The sequence below is a fragment of the Gallinula chloropus genome (genome assembly GCF_964237585.1).
Source record: "Gallinula chloropus genome assembly, chromosome: 3".
Classification (NCBI taxonomy): Eukaryota; Metazoa; Chordata; class Aves; order Gruiformes; family Rallidae; genus Gallinula; species Gallinula chloropus.
Window position 1 is genome coordinate 102,472 of NC_140087.1, and position 16,852 is coordinate 119,323.

A 16,852-nucleotide genomic window follows, 5' to 3' on the forward strand; every position below is an offset into this window, starting at 1 on the left:
CGGCGGTTAAAAGGCGGCCGGGGGGCTTCCGGGCATGGCGGCGCCCATCTCCGTGCGGCTCCGGCGGAAAAATGGCCGCCGGGGGGCTTCCGGGCATGGCGGCGCCCATCTCCGTACGGCTCCGGCGGTTAAATGGCGACCGAGGGGCTTACGGGCATGGCGGCGCCCACCTCCGTGCGGCTACGGCGGAAAAATGGCCGCCGGGGGGCTTCCGGGCATGGCGGCGCCCATCTCCGTGCGGCTTCGGCGGTTAAAAGGCGGCCAGGGGGGCCTTCCGGGCATGGCGGCGCCCATCTCCGTGCGGCTACGGCGGAAAAATGGCCGCCGGGGGGCTTCCGGGCATGGCGGCGCCCATCTCCGTGCGGCTCCGGCGGTTAAAAGGCGGCCGGGGGGCTTCCGAGCATGGCGGCGCCCATCTCCGTGAGGCTCCGACGGAAAAATGGCCGCCGGGGGGCTTCCGGGCCCCCGTTTGGGGGCGCGAGCTTGGGGGGGGCTACACAGCACAGCTGCCCCGTTCGGGAAGCTAAGCAGGGACCAGTTCGGTCAGCGCCCGGATGGGCGACCTCACCCCGTCTTCGAATCCCCGCACCTAACAGTGCCCCCGCCACGTGCGCCCCTCCTCCCAAAATCTGACCCCCCCCGAGGGAGTCCCATCACCTTCGAGGGTTCCCCGGACCTGACAGTGCCCCGGCCGACCCCGCGACGGGCGAAGGAAACCCCGCCTCACCGGGAGGGAACTTTCGGAACGCTGCGGCTTCCGTGCGCTGCGCCACCCGGGCGCAGTACCGCTGCGTGTCCGCAAGGCGGCAGCACCGAGTGATCCCGCGAGGGGGGGGGCGGGGGGGGGTACCGGCGCCTCTCCGGGAGGGAGCGTCCGGTGACCTCACAGCTTCCCCGTCCGGGAAGCTAAGCAGGTACCAGCTCGGTCAGCGCCCGGATGGGCGACCTCACCCCGTCTTCGAATCCCCGCACATGACAGTGACCCCCCCCCCACCCGCGCGCCCCCTCCCAAAATCTGCCCCCCCGAGGGAGTCCCATCGCCTTCGGGGGTTCCCCGGACCTGACAGTGCCCCGGCCGACCCCGCGACGGGCGGCGGAACCCCCCCCTCACCGGGAGGGAGCGGCCGCCCCGCAATGGCGGCGTCCCTCGTTAAAGCGCCCTGCCGCTCGCGCTGCGCCGCCCGGCCGCAGTCCGCACGCAGCGGGCTCTGCGCGCACCCGCGCAGGAACGCGGCGAGTGTGCACGGAGGCAGCAGGACGCGGCGGCTTCCGTGCGCTGCGCCACCCGGGCGCAGTACCGCTGCGTGTCCGCAAGGCGGCAGCACCGAGGACCCCCGTGTTCGAATCCCCGCTCGGGCCTTTCCGCCAGTGCTCGGGCCTTTCCGCCAGTGCTCGTATCTCTCCGCCTCTGCTCGTATCTCTCCGCCTCTGCTCGGCCCTTTTCGGCTCCCCCTGCCCCACTAATTACCCGTCTGCCGCTGACCTGCGCTCATTAACAACCCCCCATCTCCTCCAGCGAATTCAACCCCCCTCCCAACCCTACTGCGACCCCTCTGAGAGCCCTCGAACCCCACCCTGGCCCCTGACCCCCTAGAAGACCCCCGAAGGAACCCCCAACACCCCAAAAATAGACCCTAGAGAGACCCCCCCAGAACCCCTCAGAGACACACCCCCCCCCAAAGAGCCCCCCCACGATCCCCTAAAAAGGCCCTTAGGGCCCCCCAACTCCCCAAAGAGCCCCCCCAAAAAACCCAGACCCCCCAAACAGACCCCATAAAGAACCCTAACCACCCCCCAAAAAACCTGAGACTCCTTAAAGACGCCCCCAAGCCCCTCACATCCCCCCCAAAATGAGACCCCATAAAGATCCCCTCAAAGAACCCCACACCCCCCCTTAGAGAACCCCCCCCAAAAGCCCTAGACCCCACCAAAAAGAGACCCTGTAAAGACCCCATAGTCCCCCAAAAAGAGCCAACCGCCCTGACTCAGCTGCTGCCAGCCCCATCGATGGAAAGATGCCACAACAACAGTGGCCTTGGCCACGCTTTCTTGGAAACAACTGGTTCCCTCATCACCTCTGAATAATAAAAATTCTAAGGCATTTTACAACAATGTCCAATACAACAGTAAACTGCTGCCAAGTATAACCCAGAAAATTGTTAGCCGATTCTCCTCTGTCGAAACCGTTGCCAGCTTTGGGCTGAGATGCCTCCAAGGTTTGGTCACCTTCGTCTTCAGCCAACATTGCCAAGTCTCTTGGCTGTTCTTCTGGATCCCCTGGAAGAAGACTGGTGACTGCCTGGAGAAGTGACTCAATCTGCTCTTCTGTTAGTCTTTCCTCACTTTCTTCCACCATCTGCAGGTCAAAAACCAATACATTGTTATTCAATCCATACTTCCTTCCTCAGCTCCAAACAGGAAGACTCAGCCCCAGTAAATACTGCTTTCAATGGATGCAAGACGTAGCCTGAACTCATCACAAAAGCATTTTACAAAGTGGAACTCTTGTAATATTGATAACAACACAAAACAAAAAAGCTCCCTTGTTAGCCACGACAGCTGGCATGCCACAGTGAGACCCTGCTTCTGTTACAAGGAGAACACCACGCTCAGAACAGGCTTTCCTCCTAAAGCCTCTCAGCCTAAGAAAAACCAAACCAAAATACCCAAAGAATTCCCACAAACTAGAAACCCCCACAAAGCCCAAAAACCAAAGAAGCCACAAACCCCCATTAAAGACACACACACAAACCCCAGACCCCACAAGAAAAGCTGCGGGAACTCAAAACACCACAGAAGCCCCTAGCCCTCCCCCAAACCCGCAACCCACAGAACCCCAAAGCCTTCAAAAGGCAGAGAACCAAAACCCCCCCTTAGAACCCCAGTTAAAAAAAACAAACCAACAGAAAAACCTCACAAGCCCACACTAACCCCACAAATCCCAGAGCCTGTAAAAAAACCAACCCACCCAACCCCTATAGCCACAAAAACCAGGAAAAAAAAAAAAAAAAAAAATCAGTAAAACTACAAACACCTTACCAACCTCCTTGGCTCATTTTCTGAGAGGAGCCTGCACCAGCAGACAGACTAACACATTTTACTCCTAAACTCGGTTCTCTGCGTTCTTTCTCTGCCCCTTCTCTACATCCTTTTCTTTCAACTTCCTCTTCCTACCCACAAGGCTGTCTAAACCAATGGATAGAAACACTAACCCAGGTAACAGTACATCCAGTTCAGATAAAGGCAATGAAATCACCAGCGCCAATACTACGACCTTCTTACAGGTACCACAAGCTCCCAAGAACTCACCTGTAACAGGAAAAGAGGAGAAACCATAGAGACCTTAAATGCAATACGCCAAAACCCGAAAGAGACTTATTCTTGTATATTGAATGTTAAAATCACATGCATAATTACAGAATTCTTTACAGCTGAAAAAATATTTTTAGAAGACGACCCTGACAGTCTACCTGCAACTGCTGCAAGATGTCTATAATAAACCCCCACAATTTTCTGTAATTAAAAACAAACAAACAAAAAAAAAAACAAACCAGGAAAGAATGCAATCAATCATCCAGGTAATTCTGAGTTAACTGATGCCCTGAATGGGACAAGTCGAACCCAAGCTAACACCAGCCAGTTTACTGCAATGCTTGTCTAGCATACACGTATATAAATCAAAATGACATGTGGCTAGAGGCCAGGTGCAAAAAGAATAAGACATTTGCACACCACAGCAGACAACCTGCCGAGGGCCACGATATGATATGCTGCAGCAGAGTCTTGTGGCTGTTCGCTCAAACACGCTGGTGGAATAGTCTGCATAACCGGCCCTGGGCACGATTTACATGGCGTTTTCTAAGCTATGCCTGATGTGGCTAAGGGATTTTTACTGGGCAATCCTGGTTTAAGACCAGTCTCGGCTCCTAAGGAATGCCAGCCAACAAAGATGTTTTCAGCCGTTAACAAGAGGAACAGAAATCCAACGACGAGCTGCTGCTTTTAAAACGTGGAGTCATCATTGTGACAAATGACACCACACAGATCTCTGTTAACACATTTGTAGACAAAGTGGAAGACCTGGGGTTGGGGACAGCTGTGCAACTCAGCCTTCATTTCCCGAGGGCAGGTATGCTCCGTCAGCTGCTGCCAGGTGTCGTCGACAACAAGAAACGGGCTGCACTCTGCCGGCTTGTCCACCTCGAACTTCTCAGCGCAGAGCTGGCGAACATCTTCGGTGGTTATAGACAGTCTCACCAGGAAAGATCTTTCCTGTACATCCACAGTACACTCCCTGGAACGCAACATGAAGGTGGTTCTGTAGAATGAGAAAACACACATCAGCAACTCAAAAACCCCAACAGCTGAAGCGTCAGCAACAAACCTGTCCCCACACTGAGACTCACCCCCGCGATTCCCACGCCCGACAGCCACCTCGCCAACTGCAATACTGGTGGCAAAACTGTGGCAAGCGGAACAGAAATTCCTAAGCCAACACCCTCCTTTCCTCATATTACACTCTAACCCTGCAATTACAGCCAAACAGGACTTGTCCTGCCGAGCAAAACCAGGAAACAAAATGCAGTGAGGCTAAGCAATGTCTGAGGCAGCAGGGTCGAGAGATGGTGCTGCTGCACTACTGCCACAAAACAGGCACCTCCTATGGCCGTGTCAGTCAGAAGGAATAAGAAAAAAGCCTCTGCCAGTGGCAGCAAACGGTGCTGATCCCCAAGTTACTGCGTGATAAGCCATCTGCATTCTTATGCTGCAGCACGCAAAGTGTTTTAGGGTGCTTCAGTCCAGTCAGGACACTTTCATTGCATTAAACCGGTGACAATCTGGGGTCCGAGCCCGATTTAACCGGCTTTCCCATGACAGCTTTTTTTCTTTTTTACAGTAAGGCTTAGAGGGAAGCAGAAAGAAAGCTTCCTCGGCAACATTAGGCTAAACCCTAATGGCAAAAGCCTCGTGGCAAAAGCTGGACCTTTTTTCTGTGTTGAAACTGACATGTTCTTACAAGTCCGATAACATGGAAAAAGTCTAAGTGCACCCTACAAGGAAATGCAGTTCTACCTTTCAGAAAGCATTTAAAGAGGAAAAAAAACCAAGCAACAACTGGGGGAAAAGCAACCACAAACATCTTTTGAACACATGAACAAAGCAAGCTGCTGTAGTGTGCTTTTTTTTAAAAAAAAAGACATTAACTGTGGTTACAGACTGAAAAAGATACAATTAAAGGAAGTGGAAAAATGGCACAGTGAGAAAGACCTGTTTATCAACTCAGCGGGTGCCAATGTCTGTATGCTAAACCAATCAGGCACGCTAAATCACAATGGCAAAGATGTACATTGCACAAAAGCAAGCCAGCAAAAGCTACCATTGAGAAGGTGGTTCTACCACTTAAGTTCCAAGAAGCACTCTTATCTTTAACAAAGTATTTTTACAGCTTGCAAACTGAAACACTGAAGCTTTGCAGCAGCATTTAAAGGAGGTCAGGACTGACCCTGACGAAACAGGGCCTATCCGTTTCTGTTACCGGGGTGAAGCAATTATGAAAAATCAGCCCTAGAGGAGGAAAATCAAGCTGCAGTTTTAGTTCCTAATGTATGTAACACACAGATGTTTTTAAAAGCACGCGCTTTAGACAGACGGGACTGCTTCGAGAAGAGGCTGAAGCTCCCACAAGCACTCCTAACATATACTAAGTATCAAAGTTATTTATGGAGCGGCAGAAAATTGTACTCAATCATCCTCACAATATGGCATGTTTTGCCTTTTCATCCTAGAGACGGAGGGAGGATGAAGGCCTTCCGGGGTCCGATAGCTGATAAAACTGCAGGAGCCCATCACAAGTGTAGCTACCACATTGTTAAGTCACGATGACTCCCCCTGCTCGATCGAAAATATCTCACCTCATAAGGCAGAGTCCATCAGTAGATTCCCAGGTCACACAGGCCTGCACTCTGCGAGCTGAACAGCTTTCTGTACTTCCACTTTACAGCGGAACCATGAGACTCTCTTGTTATGCTACTGATGTTGCCAACTTTAGGACCACCCTTGGATGGATTTCTACTCCAACAATGTCATCAAAATCTGCGCTGTGAAGAAGAACCCACCTTCCCTAGTCCTTTGCTTCATTTTAAGAAAAATAAACGAATGACAGGTTACCTTCTCCATGCAGAAAACACAGATCCATCGATTCCACCACGTACTCAACTTCAGTATCCAGCTCCAGCATGTCACACCTACTCACCCAGTGTGATAACACAGTCAAGAAGTCATCATTTTCATTCAGCCTCCCTGAGACAAAGGGAATAGAGACAGTCAGAGACAAACTGCGCTTTCCTTACCAGCCTCACCGTTTGAAAGGAAAGTGTTGCTTCGCTGCCTTCGCTGAGAAGTACATCTGTATTACTCTAGATCCTCCTGTAACCAGTGCGCAGCAAAGTGGGTGTCACCTGACACTGGCTGGACAGGACGCCAATGCCAGCTTCGTCCCATACTCTCTAGCGAGCGCAAATCTGACGATGCACACTTTGAGGCGTGCTCTCCTCAGGCAGCAACTCTGTCTTCTACAGGATCTGCTGGAGATGCCCCTCGTTTCATGAACTGCTGCCAACAGCACCTGCATTTATGGAGAATAAAGCATATTCAAGGGCCAGCTTGCTGCCTGGGACAGTGAGATATAGAATGAAAAAAAAAAAAAAGAACACCAGACAACAGGCTAGAGAAATTGTTGGAGAAAACAAGACAGGTGCAGATCACGACAAAGAGATGGAAAAGGAAAGTAACTGCAGTGGCCTGCAGGACAGAGATGGAAGACGAAAAAAGGAGGAAGAGAAAGCAGGAAAAAAGCACAGAGAGAAAAAGAAAAGGGAGAGGGAGATGAAGAAAGAGAAAGGGAGAGAAGAAAAGGGAGCAGGACAGTAGAATAGAGAAGTACAGGCAAGGGGAAAAAAAAAAAAAAATCAGAGGAGTAGTAAGAAAGGGCAGGGGTCAGTGGAGGGCTGGGAAGGACCAAGACTCACAAGAAGGACAACAGGTTCTGGATGGGTAACCACCCAACTCTTAAACTTTTGGGGACTTAATGGGTACAAGGTATCCAAGAAGAAAGCTCAAATAGCAAGCCAAACAGTAATGTCTCCAATGGGCTTGGACATTTCACAAGGGCAACAAAGGCTGACAAGGAAACAAAAGGCAGAGCAGAACCTGTGCTCCATTTTCATTTACCATAAAAAATTACAGAAACCCTGCGAGCCACGGAACCCCCAAAAACCCAATTAAAACCACAAAAGAAACCCAAACCAGAAAACCAAGAAAAGACCAGAGCAAAATAACCACCGAGCCGAAGAAACCAGCAAACCCGGAAACCCCAGACACCACAAGAACCCCCGATAACCACTGAACGCCACAGCAGCCACAAGAGAAGCCCTAAGCCCTCCTCTGCCAAAAGAGCCCCGCGAGACAGAAAACCCACAAGCCGCAACTAGAGAGAGACACAGACCCACGCAAACCCCCAAATCCCCCCAAACCTGCCAGCCCCGCGGCCCGGACACGCTCAGACTGACCGGAAGAGTCCAGTCGCGCCCCGCCCCGCCGGCCCCTTCGGTGCCCCGTGTCTCCCGTGCCGGCTGCTCGGGGAACGGGAGCTCTGGCCCGGCCGCACCCCCGAGCCCCCGCCGCGACCCCCTCCGCGCACTGCCCGCGCGGCGCGGAGCCCCCCCTCCCGGCCCAGACACCCCGCCGGACGCCGCGGAGACACGTCCCGGCACGGACCGGCGCCGGCAGAAGGCCGGCCGCGGCTGGGGGGGGGTGGAAGGCGCGGCGCCTCGCCGCCCGCGCGCCCCGCACCGACCCCCGGCCCGCCGCGACCACTCGCGCCGCGACCCGCCGACCGCCCGGCCCCGGCCGACCCCGCGACGGGCGGCGGAACCGGAGCCTCACCGGGAGGGAGCGCCGGCATCCCGACGGGCCCCCTCATCGCCCCGGAAAGCACGGGCAGGCTCCTCGTGGCAGCTCCGCGGTTATACTGCCCGGAAAGGAGCGGGGCATGCCGGGATATACTGCCCCGGAAAGGAGCGGGGCATGCCGGGATATACTCCCCCGCAAGGGAGCGGGGCATGCCGGGATACGTTCCAGTGCGGCTCCGGCGGAAAAATGGTCGCCGGAGGACTTCCGGGCATGGCGGCGCCCATCTCCGTGCGGCTTCGGCGGTTAAAAGGCGGCCGGGGGGCTTCCGGGCATGGCGGCGCCCATCTCCGTGCGGCTCCGGCGGAAAAATGGCCGCCGGGGGGCTTCCGGGCATGGCGGCGCCCATCTCCGTACGGCTCCGGCGGTTAAATGGCGACCGAGGGGCTTACGGGCATGGCGGCGCCCACCTCCGTGCGGCTACGGCGGAAAAATGGCCGCCGGGGGGCTTCCGGGCATGGCGGCGCCCATCTCCGTGCGGCTTCGGCGGTTAAAAGGCGGCCGGGGGGCCTTCCGGGCATGGCGGCGCCCATCTCCGTGCGGCTCCGGCGGAAAAATGGCCGCCGGGGGGCTTCCGGGCATGGCGGCGCCCATCTCCGTGCGGCTCCGGCGGTTAAAAGGCGGCCGGGGGGCTTCCGAGCATGGCGGCGCCCATCTCCGTGAGGCTCCGACGGAAAAATGGCCGCCGGGGGGCTTCCGGGCCCCCGTTTGGGGGCGCGAGCTTGGGGGGGGCTACACAGCACAGCTGCCCCGTTCGGGAAGCTAAGCAGGGACCAGTTCGGTCAGCGCCCGGATGGGCGACCTCACCCCGTCTTCGAATCCCCGCACCTAACAGTGCCCCCGCCACGTGCGCCCCTCCTCCCAAAATCTGACCCCCCCCGAGGGAGTCCCATCACCTTCGAGGGTTCCCCGGACCTGACAGTGCCCCGGCCGACCCCGCGACGGGCGAAGGAAACCCCGCCTCACCGGGAGGGAACTTTCGGAACGCTGCGGCTTCCGTGCGCTGCGCCACCCGGGCGCAGTACCGCTGCGTGTCCGCAAGGCGGCAGCACCGAGTGATCCCGCGAGGGGGGGGGCGGGGGGGGGTACCGGCGCCTCTCCGGGAGGGAGCGTCCGGTGACCTCACAGCTTCCCCGTCCGGGAAGCTAAGCAGGTACCAGCTCGGTCAGCGCCCGGATGGGCGACCTCACCCCGTCTTCGAATCCCCGCACATGACAGTGACCCCCCCCCCCACCCGCGCGCCCCCTCCCAAAATCTGCCCCCCCGAGGGAGTCCCATCGCCTTCGGGGGTTCCCCGGACCTGACAGTGCCCCGGCCGACCCCGCGACGGGCGGCGGAACCCCCCCCTCACCGGGAGGGAGCGGCCGCCCCGCAATGGCGGCGTCCCTCGTTAAAGCGCCCTGCCGCTCGCGCTGCGCCGCCCGGCCGCAGTCCGCACGCAGCGGGCTCTGCGCGCACCCGCGCAGGAACGCGGCGAGTGTGCACGGAGGCAGCAGGACGCGGCGGCTTCCGTGCGCTGCGCCACCCGGGCGCAGTACCGCTGCGTGCCCGCAAGGCGGCAGCACCGAGGACCCCCGTGTTCGAATCCCCGCTCGGGCCTTTCCGCCAGTGCTCGGGCCTTTCCGCCAGTGCTCGTATCTCTCCGCCTCTGCTCGTATCTCTCCGCCTCTGCTCGGCCCTTTTCGGCTCCCCCTGCCCCACTAATTACCCGTCTGCCGCTGACCTGCGCTCATTAACAACCCCCCATCTCCTCCAGCGAATTCAACCCCCCTCCCAACCCTACTGCGACCCCTCTGAGAGCCCTCGAACCCCACCCTGGCCCCTGACCCCCTAGAAGACCCCCGAAGGAACCCCCAACACCCCAAAAATAGACCCTAGAGAGACCCCCCCAGAACCCCTCAGAGACACACCCCCCCCCAAAGAGCCCCCCCACGATCCCCTAAAAAGGCCCTTAGGGCCCCCCAACTCCCCAAAGAGCCCCCCCAAAAAACCCAGACCCCCCAAACAGACCCCATAAAGAACCCTAACCACCCCCCAAAAAACCTGAGACTCCTTAAAGACGCCCCCAAGCCCCTCACATCCCCCCCAAAATGAGACCCCATAAAGATCCCCTCAAAGAACCCCACACCCCCCCTTAGAGAACCCCCCCCAAAAGCCCTAGACCCCACCAAAAAGAGACCCTGTAAAGACCCCATAGTCCCCCAAAAAGAGCCAACCGCCCTGACTCAGCTGCTGCCAGCCCCATCGATGGAAAGATGCCACAACAACAGTGGCCTTGGCCACGCTTTCTTGGAAACAACTGGTTCCCTCATCACCTCTGAATAATAAAAATTCTAAGGCATTTTACAACAATGTCCAATACAACAGTAAACTGCTGCCAAGTATAACCCAGAAAATTGTTAGCCGATTCTCCTCTGTCGAAACCGTTGCCAGCTTTGGGCTGAGATGCCTCCAAGGTTTGGTCACCTTCGTCTTCAGCCAACATTGCCAAGTCTCTTGGCTGTTCTTCTGGATCCCCTGGAAGAAGACTGGTGACTGCCTGGAGAAGTGACTCAATCTGCTCTTCTGTTAGTCTTTCCTCACTTTCTTCCACCATCTGCAGGTCAAAAACCAATACATTGTTATTCAATCCATACTTCCTTCCTCAGCTCCAAACAGGAAGACTCAGCCCCAGTAAATACTGCTTTCAATGGATGCAAGACGTAGCCTGAACTCATCACAAAAGCATTTTACAAAGTGGAACTCTTGTAATATTGATAACAACACAAAACAAAAAAGCTCCCTTGTTAGCCACGACAGCTGGCATGCCACAGTGAGACCCTGCTTCTGTTACAAGGAGAACACCACGCTCAGAACAGGCTTTCCTCCTAAAGCCTCTCAGCCTAAGAAAAACCAAACCAAAATACCCAAAGAATTCCCACAAACTAGAAACCCCCACAAAGCCCAAAAACCAAAGAAGCCACAAACCCCCATTAAAGACACACACACAAACCCCAGACCCCACAAGAAAAGCTGCGGGAACTCAAAACACCACAGAAGCCCCTAGCCCTCCCCCAAACCCGCAACCCACAGAACCCCAAAGCCTTCAAAAGGCAGAGAACCAAAACCCCCCCTTAGAACCCCAGTTAAAAAAAACAAACCAACAGAAAAACCTCACAAGCCCACACTAACCCCACAAATCCCAGAGCCTGTAAAAAAACCAACCCACCCAACCCCTATAGCCACAAAAACCAGGAAAAAAAAAAAAAAAAAAAATCAGTAAAACTACAAACACCTTACCAACCTCCTTGGCTCATTTTCTGAGAGGAGCCTGCACCAGCAGACAGACTAACACATTTTACTCCTAAACTCGGTTCTCTGCGTTCTTTCTCTGCCCCTTCTCTACATCCTTTTCTTTCAACTTCCTCTTCCTACCCACAAGGCTGTCTAAACCAATGGATAGAAACACTAACCCAGGTAACAGTACATCCAGTTCAGATAAAGGCAATGAAATCACCAGCGCCAATACTACGACCTTCTTACAGGTACCACAAGCTCCCAAGAACTCACCTGTAACAGGAAAAGAGGAGAAACCATAGAGACCTTAAATGCAATACGCCAAAACCCGAAAGAGACTTATTCTTGTATATTGAATGTTAAAATCACATGCATAATTACAGAATTCTTTACAGCTGAAAAAATATTTTTAGAAGACGACCCTGACAGTCTACCTGCAACTGCTGCAAGATGTCTATAATAAACCCCCACAATTTTCTGTAATTAAAAACAAACAAACAAAAAAAAAAACAAACCAGGAAAGAATGCAATCAATCATCCAGGTAATTCTGAGTTAACTGATGCCCTGAATGGGACAAGTCGAACCCAAGCTAACACCAGCCAGTTTACTGCAATGCTTGTCTAGCATACACGTATATAAATCAAAATGACATGTGGCTAGAGGCCAGGTGCAAAAAGAATAAGACATTTGCACACCACAGCAGACAACCTGCCGAGGGCCACGATATGATATGCTGCAGCAGAGTCTTGTGGCTGTTCGCTCAAACACGCTGGTGGAATAGTCTGCATAACCGGCCCTGGGCACGATTTACATGGCGTTTTCTAAGCTATGCCTGATGTGGCTAAGGGATTTTTACTGGGCAATCCTGGTTTAAGACCAGTCTCGGCTCCTAAGGAATGCCAGCCAACAAAGATGTTTTCAGCCGTTAACAAGAGGAACAGAAATCCAACGACGAGCTGCTGCTTTTAAAACGTGGAGTCATCATTGTGACAAATGGCACCACACAGATCTCTGTTAACACATTTGTAGACAAAGTGGAAGACCTGGGGTTGGGGACAGCTGTGCAACTCAGCCTTCATTTCCCGAGGGCAGGTATGCTCCGTCAGCTGCTGCCAGGTGTCATCGACAACAAGAAACGGGCTGCACTCTGCCGGCTTGTCCACCTCGAACTTCTCAGCGCAGAGCTGGCGAACATCTTCGGTGGTTATAGACAGTCTCACCAGGAAAGATCTTTCCTGTACATCCACAGTACACTCCCTGGAACGCAACATGAAGGTGGTTCTGTAGAATGAGAAAACACACATCAGCAACTCAAAAACCCCAACAGCTGAAGCGTCAGCAACAAACCTGTCCCCACACTGAGACTCACCCCCGCGATTCCCACGCCCGACAGCCACCTCGCCAACTGCAATACTGGTGGCAAAACTGTGGCAAGCGGAACAGAAATTCCTAAGCCAACACCCTCCTTTCCTCATATTACACTCTAACCCTGCAATTACAGCCAAACAGGACTTGTCCTGCCGAGCAAAACCAGGAAACAAAATGCAGTGAGGCTAAGCAATGTCTGAGGCAGCAGGGTCGAGAGATGGTGCTGCTGCACTACTGCCACAAAACAGGCACCTCCTATCGCCGTGTCAGTCAGAAGGAATAAGAAAAAAGCCTCTGCCAGTGGCAGCAAACGGTGCTGATCCCCAAGTTACTGCGTGATAAGCCATCTGCATTCTTATGCTGCAGCACGCAAAGTGTTTTAGGGTGCTTCAGTCCAGTCAGGACACTTTCATTGCATTAAACCGGTGACAATCTGGGGTCCGAGCCCGATTTAACCGGCTTTCCCATGACAGCTTTTTTTCTTTTTTACAGTAAGGCTTAGAGGGAAGCAGAAAGAAAGCTTCCTCGGCAACATTAGGCTAAACCCTAATGGCAAAAGCCTCGTGGCAAAAGCTGGACCTTTTTTCTGTGTTGAAACTGACATGTTCTTACAAGTCCGATAACATGGAAAAAGTCTAAGTGCACCCTACAAGGAAATGCAGTTCTACCTTTCAGAAAGCATTTAAAGAGGAAAAAAAACCAAGCAACAACTGGGGGAAAAGCAACCACAAACATCTTTTGAACACATGAACAAAGCAAGCTGCTGTAGTGTGCTTTTTTTTAAAAAAAAAGACATTAACTGTGGTTACAGACTGAAAAAGATACAATTAAAGGAAGTGGAAAAATGGCACAGTGAGAAAGACCTGTTTATCAACTCAGCGGGTGCCAATGTCTGTATGCTAAACCAATCAGGCACGCTAAATCACAATGGCAAAGATGTACATTGCACAAAAGCAAGCCAGCAAAAGCTACCATTGAGAAGGTGGTTCTACCACTTAAGTTCCAAGAAGCACTCTTATCTTTAACAAAGTATTTTTACAGCTTGCAAACTGAAACACTGAAGCTTTGCAGCAGCATTTAAAGGAGGTCAGGACTGACCCTGACGAAACAGGGCCTATCCGTTTCTGTTACCGGGGTGAAGCAATTATGAAAAATCAGCCCTAGAGGAGGAAAATCAAGCTGCAGTTTTAGTTCCTAATGTATGTAACACACAGATGTTTTTAAAAGCACGCGCTTTAGACAGACGGGACTGCTTCGAGAAGAGGCTGAAGCTCCCACAAGCACTCCTAACATATACTAAGTATCAAAGTTATTTATGGAGCGGCAGAAAATTGTACTCAATCATCCTCACAATATGGCATGTTTTGCCTTTTCATCCTAGAGACGGAGGGAGGATGAAGGCCTTCCGGGGTCCGATAGCTGATAAAACTGCAGGAGCCCATCACAAGTGTAGCTACCACATTGTTAAGTCACGATGACTCCCCCTGCTCGATCGAAAATATCTCACCTCATAAGGCAGAGTCCATCAGTAGATTCCCAGGTCACACAGGCCTGCACTCTGCGAGCTGAACAGCTTTCTGTACTTCCACTTTACAGCGGAACCATGAGACTCTCTTGTTATGCTACTGATGTTGCCAACTTTAGGACCACCCTTGGATGGATTTCTACTCCAACAATGTCACCAAAATCTGCGCTGTGAAGAAGAACCCACCTTCCCTAGTCCTTTGCTTCATTTTAAGAAAAATAAACGAATGACAGGTTACCTTCTCCATGCAGAAAACACAGATCCATCGATTCCACCACGTACTCAACTTCAGTATCCAGCTCCAGCATGTCACACCTACTCACCCAGTGTGATAACACAGTCAAGAAGTCATCATTTTCATTCAGCCTCCCTGAGACAAAGGGAATAGAGACAGTCAGAGACAAACTGCGCTTTCCTTACCAGCCTCACCGTTTGAAAGGAAAGTGTTGCTTCGCTGCCTTCGCTGAGAAGTACATCTGTATTACTCTAGATCCTCCTGTAACCAGTGCGCAGCAAAGTGGGTGTCACCTGACACTGGCTGGACAGGACGCCAATGCCAGCTTCGTCCCATACTCTCTAGCGAGCGCAAATCTGACGATGCACACTTTGAGGCGTGCTCTCCTCAGGCAGCAACTCTGTCTTCTACAGGATCTGCTGGAGATGCCCCTCGTTTCATGAACTGCTGCCAACAGCACCTGCATTTATGGAGAATAAAGCATATTCAAGGGCCAGCTTGCTGCCTGGGACAGTGAGATATAGAATGAAAAAAAAAAAAAAGAACACCAGACAACAGGCTAGAGAAATTGTTGGAGAAAACAAGACAGGTGCAGATCACGACAAAGAGATGGAAAAGGAAAGTAACTGCAGTGGCCTGCAGGACAGAGATGGAAGACGAAAAAAGGAGGAAGAGAAAGCAGGAAAAAAGCACAGAGAGAAAAAGAAAAGGGAGAGGGAGATGAAGAAAGAGAAAGGGAGAGAAGAAAAGGGAGCAGGACAGTAGAATAGAGAAGTACAGGCAAGGGGAAAAAAAAAAAAAAATCAGAGGAGTAGTAAGAAAGGGCAGGGGTCAGTGGAGGGCTGGGAAGGACCAAGACTCACAAGAAGGACAACAGGTTCTGGATGGGTAACCACCCAACTCTTAAACTTTTGGGGACTTAATGGGTACAAGGTATCCAAGAAGAAAGCTCAAATAGCAAGCCAAACAGTAATGTCTCCAATGGGCTTGGACATTTCACAAGGGCAACAAAGGCTGACAAGGAAACAAAAGGCAGAGCAGAACCTGTGCTCCATTTTCATTTACCATAAAAAATTATAGAAACCCTGCGAGCCACGGAACCCCCAAAAACCCAATTAAAACCACAAAAGAAACCCAAACCAGAAAACCAACAAAAGACCAGAGCAAAATAACCACCGAGCCGAAGAAACCAGCAAACCCGGAAACCCCAGACACCACAAGAACCCCCGATAACCACTGAACGCCACAGCAGCCACAAGAGAAGCCCTAAGCCCTCCTCTGCCAAAAGAGCCCCGCGAGACAGAAAACCCACAAGCCGCAACTAGAGAGAGACACAGACCCACGCAAACCCCCAAATCCCCCCAAACCTGCCAGCCCCGCGGCCCGGACACGCTCAGACTGACCGGAAGAGTCCAGTCGCGCCCCGCCCCGCCGGCCCCTTCGGTGCCCCGTGTCTCCCGTGCCGGCTGCTCGGGGAACGGGAGCTCTGGCCCGGCCGCACCCCCGAGCCCCCGCCGCGACCCCCTCCGCGCACTGCCCGCGCGGCGCGGAGCCCCCCCTCCCGGCCCAGACACCCCGCCGGACGCCGCGGAGACACGTCCCGGCACGGACCGGCGCCGGCAGAAGGCCGGCCGCGGCTGGGGGGGGGTGGAAGGCGCGGCGCCTCGCCGCCCGCGCGCCCCGCACCGACCCCCGGCCCGCCGCGACCACTCGCGCCGCGACCCGCCGACCGCCCGGCCCCGGCCGACCCCGCGACGGGCGGCGGAACCGGAGCCTCACCGGGAGGGAGCGCCGGCATCCCGACGGGCCCCCTCATCGCCCCGGAAAGCACGGGCAGGCTCCTCGTGGCAGCTCCGCGGTTATACTGCCCGGAAAGGAGCGGGGCATGCCGGGATATACTGCCCCGGAAAGGAGCGGGGCATGCCGGGATATACTCCCCCGCAAGGGAGCGGGGCATGCCGGGATACGTTCCAGTGCGGCTCCGGCGGAAAAATGGTCGCCGGAGGACTTCCGGGCATGGCGGCGCCCATCTCCGTGCGGCTTCGGCGGTTAAAAGGCGGCCGGGGGGCTTCCGGGCATGGCGGCGCCCATCTCCGTGCGGCTCCGGCGGAAAAATGGCCGCCGGGGGGCTTCCGGGCATGGCGGCGCCCATCTCCGTGCGGCTTCGGCGGTTAAAAGGCGGCCGGGGGGCCTTCCGGGCATGGCGGCGCCCATCTCCGTGCGGCTACGGCGGAAAAATGGCCGCCGGGGGGCTTCCGGGCATGGCGGCGCCCATCTCCGTGCGGCTCCGGCGGTTAAAAGGCGGCCGGGGGGCTTCCGAGCATGGCGGCGCCCATCTCCGTGAGGCTCCGACGGAAAAATGGCCGCCGGGGGGCTTCCGGGCCCCCGTTTGGGGGCGCGAGCTTGGGGGGGGCTACACAGCACAGCTGCCCCGTTCGGGAAGCTAAGCAGGGACCAGTTCGGTCAGCGCCCGGATGGG

General features: G+C 54.6%; 1 protein-coding gene and 1 long non-coding RNA gene across 11 annotated transcripts; both read right to left on the minus strand.

Annotated features, from left to right (window-relative positions):
• Positions 1-2,025: 2,025 nt before the first annotated feature.
• Positions 2,026-7,999, minus strand: LOC311190608. Of its 4 annotated transcripts, none has more exons than XR_014617224.1 (5): positions 7,945-7,999; positions 6,169-6,300; positions 4,081-4,318; positions 3,213-3,309; positions 2,026-2,356 (listed from the first exon to the last, which is right to left on the minus strand). It is a non-coding gene; the product is annotated as an uncharacterized lncRNA (long non-coding RNA). The 4 variants fall into 4 exon arrangements; XR_014617225.1 differs by lacking the exon at positions 7,945-7,999 and adding an exon at positions 6,459-6,490; XR_014617226.1 differs by lacking the exon at positions 7,945-7,999 and having other exon boundaries at positions 6,169-6,353.
• A 2,234-nt stretch (positions 8,000-10,233) lies between these two features.
• Positions 10,234-16,222, minus strand: LOC311190501 (ras and Rab interactor 2-like). 7 transcript variants are annotated; one of them, XM_084262432.1, is made up of 6 exons: positions 16,153-16,222; positions 14,568-14,833; positions 12,289-12,526; positions 11,679-11,721; positions 11,421-11,517; positions 10,234-10,564 (listed from the first exon to the last, which is right to left on the minus strand). In XM_084262432.1, exons 2-6 carry the CDS (start codon positions 14,612-14,614, stop codon positions 10,537-10,539), a joined length of 453 nt encoding a protein of 150 aa, XP_084118558.1. In that variant the 5' UTR covers positions 14,615-14,833; positions 16,153-16,222; the 3' UTR covers positions 10,234-10,536. The 7 variants fall into 7 exon arrangements, 5 of the variants coding, with proteins under 5 accessions (XP_084118558.1, XP_084118562.1, XP_084118559.1 ...); XM_084262436.1 differs by having other exon boundaries at positions 12,289-12,502; positions 14,121-14,833; XM_084262433.1 differs by having other exon boundaries at positions 14,121-14,833.
• Positions 16,223-16,852: the final 630 nt, after the last annotated feature.

Excerpts from the sequence above, each read along its gene's own strand:
- LOC311190501 (XM_084262432.1), bottom strand. The coding sequence starts at position 14,614 with ATGTACTTCTCAGCGAAGGCAGCGAAGCAACACTTTCCTTTCAAACG. Across the intron at positions 12,527-14,567 it reads CAACACTTTCCTTTCAAACG|AACCACCTTCATGTTGCGTT; the intron begins GTGAGGCTGGTA and ends CTCATTCTACAG. Across the intron at positions 11,518-11,678 it reads ACATCTTGCAGCAGTTGCAG|GTGAGTTCTTGGGAGCTTGT; the intron begins GTAGACTGTCAG and ends TTCCTGTTACAG.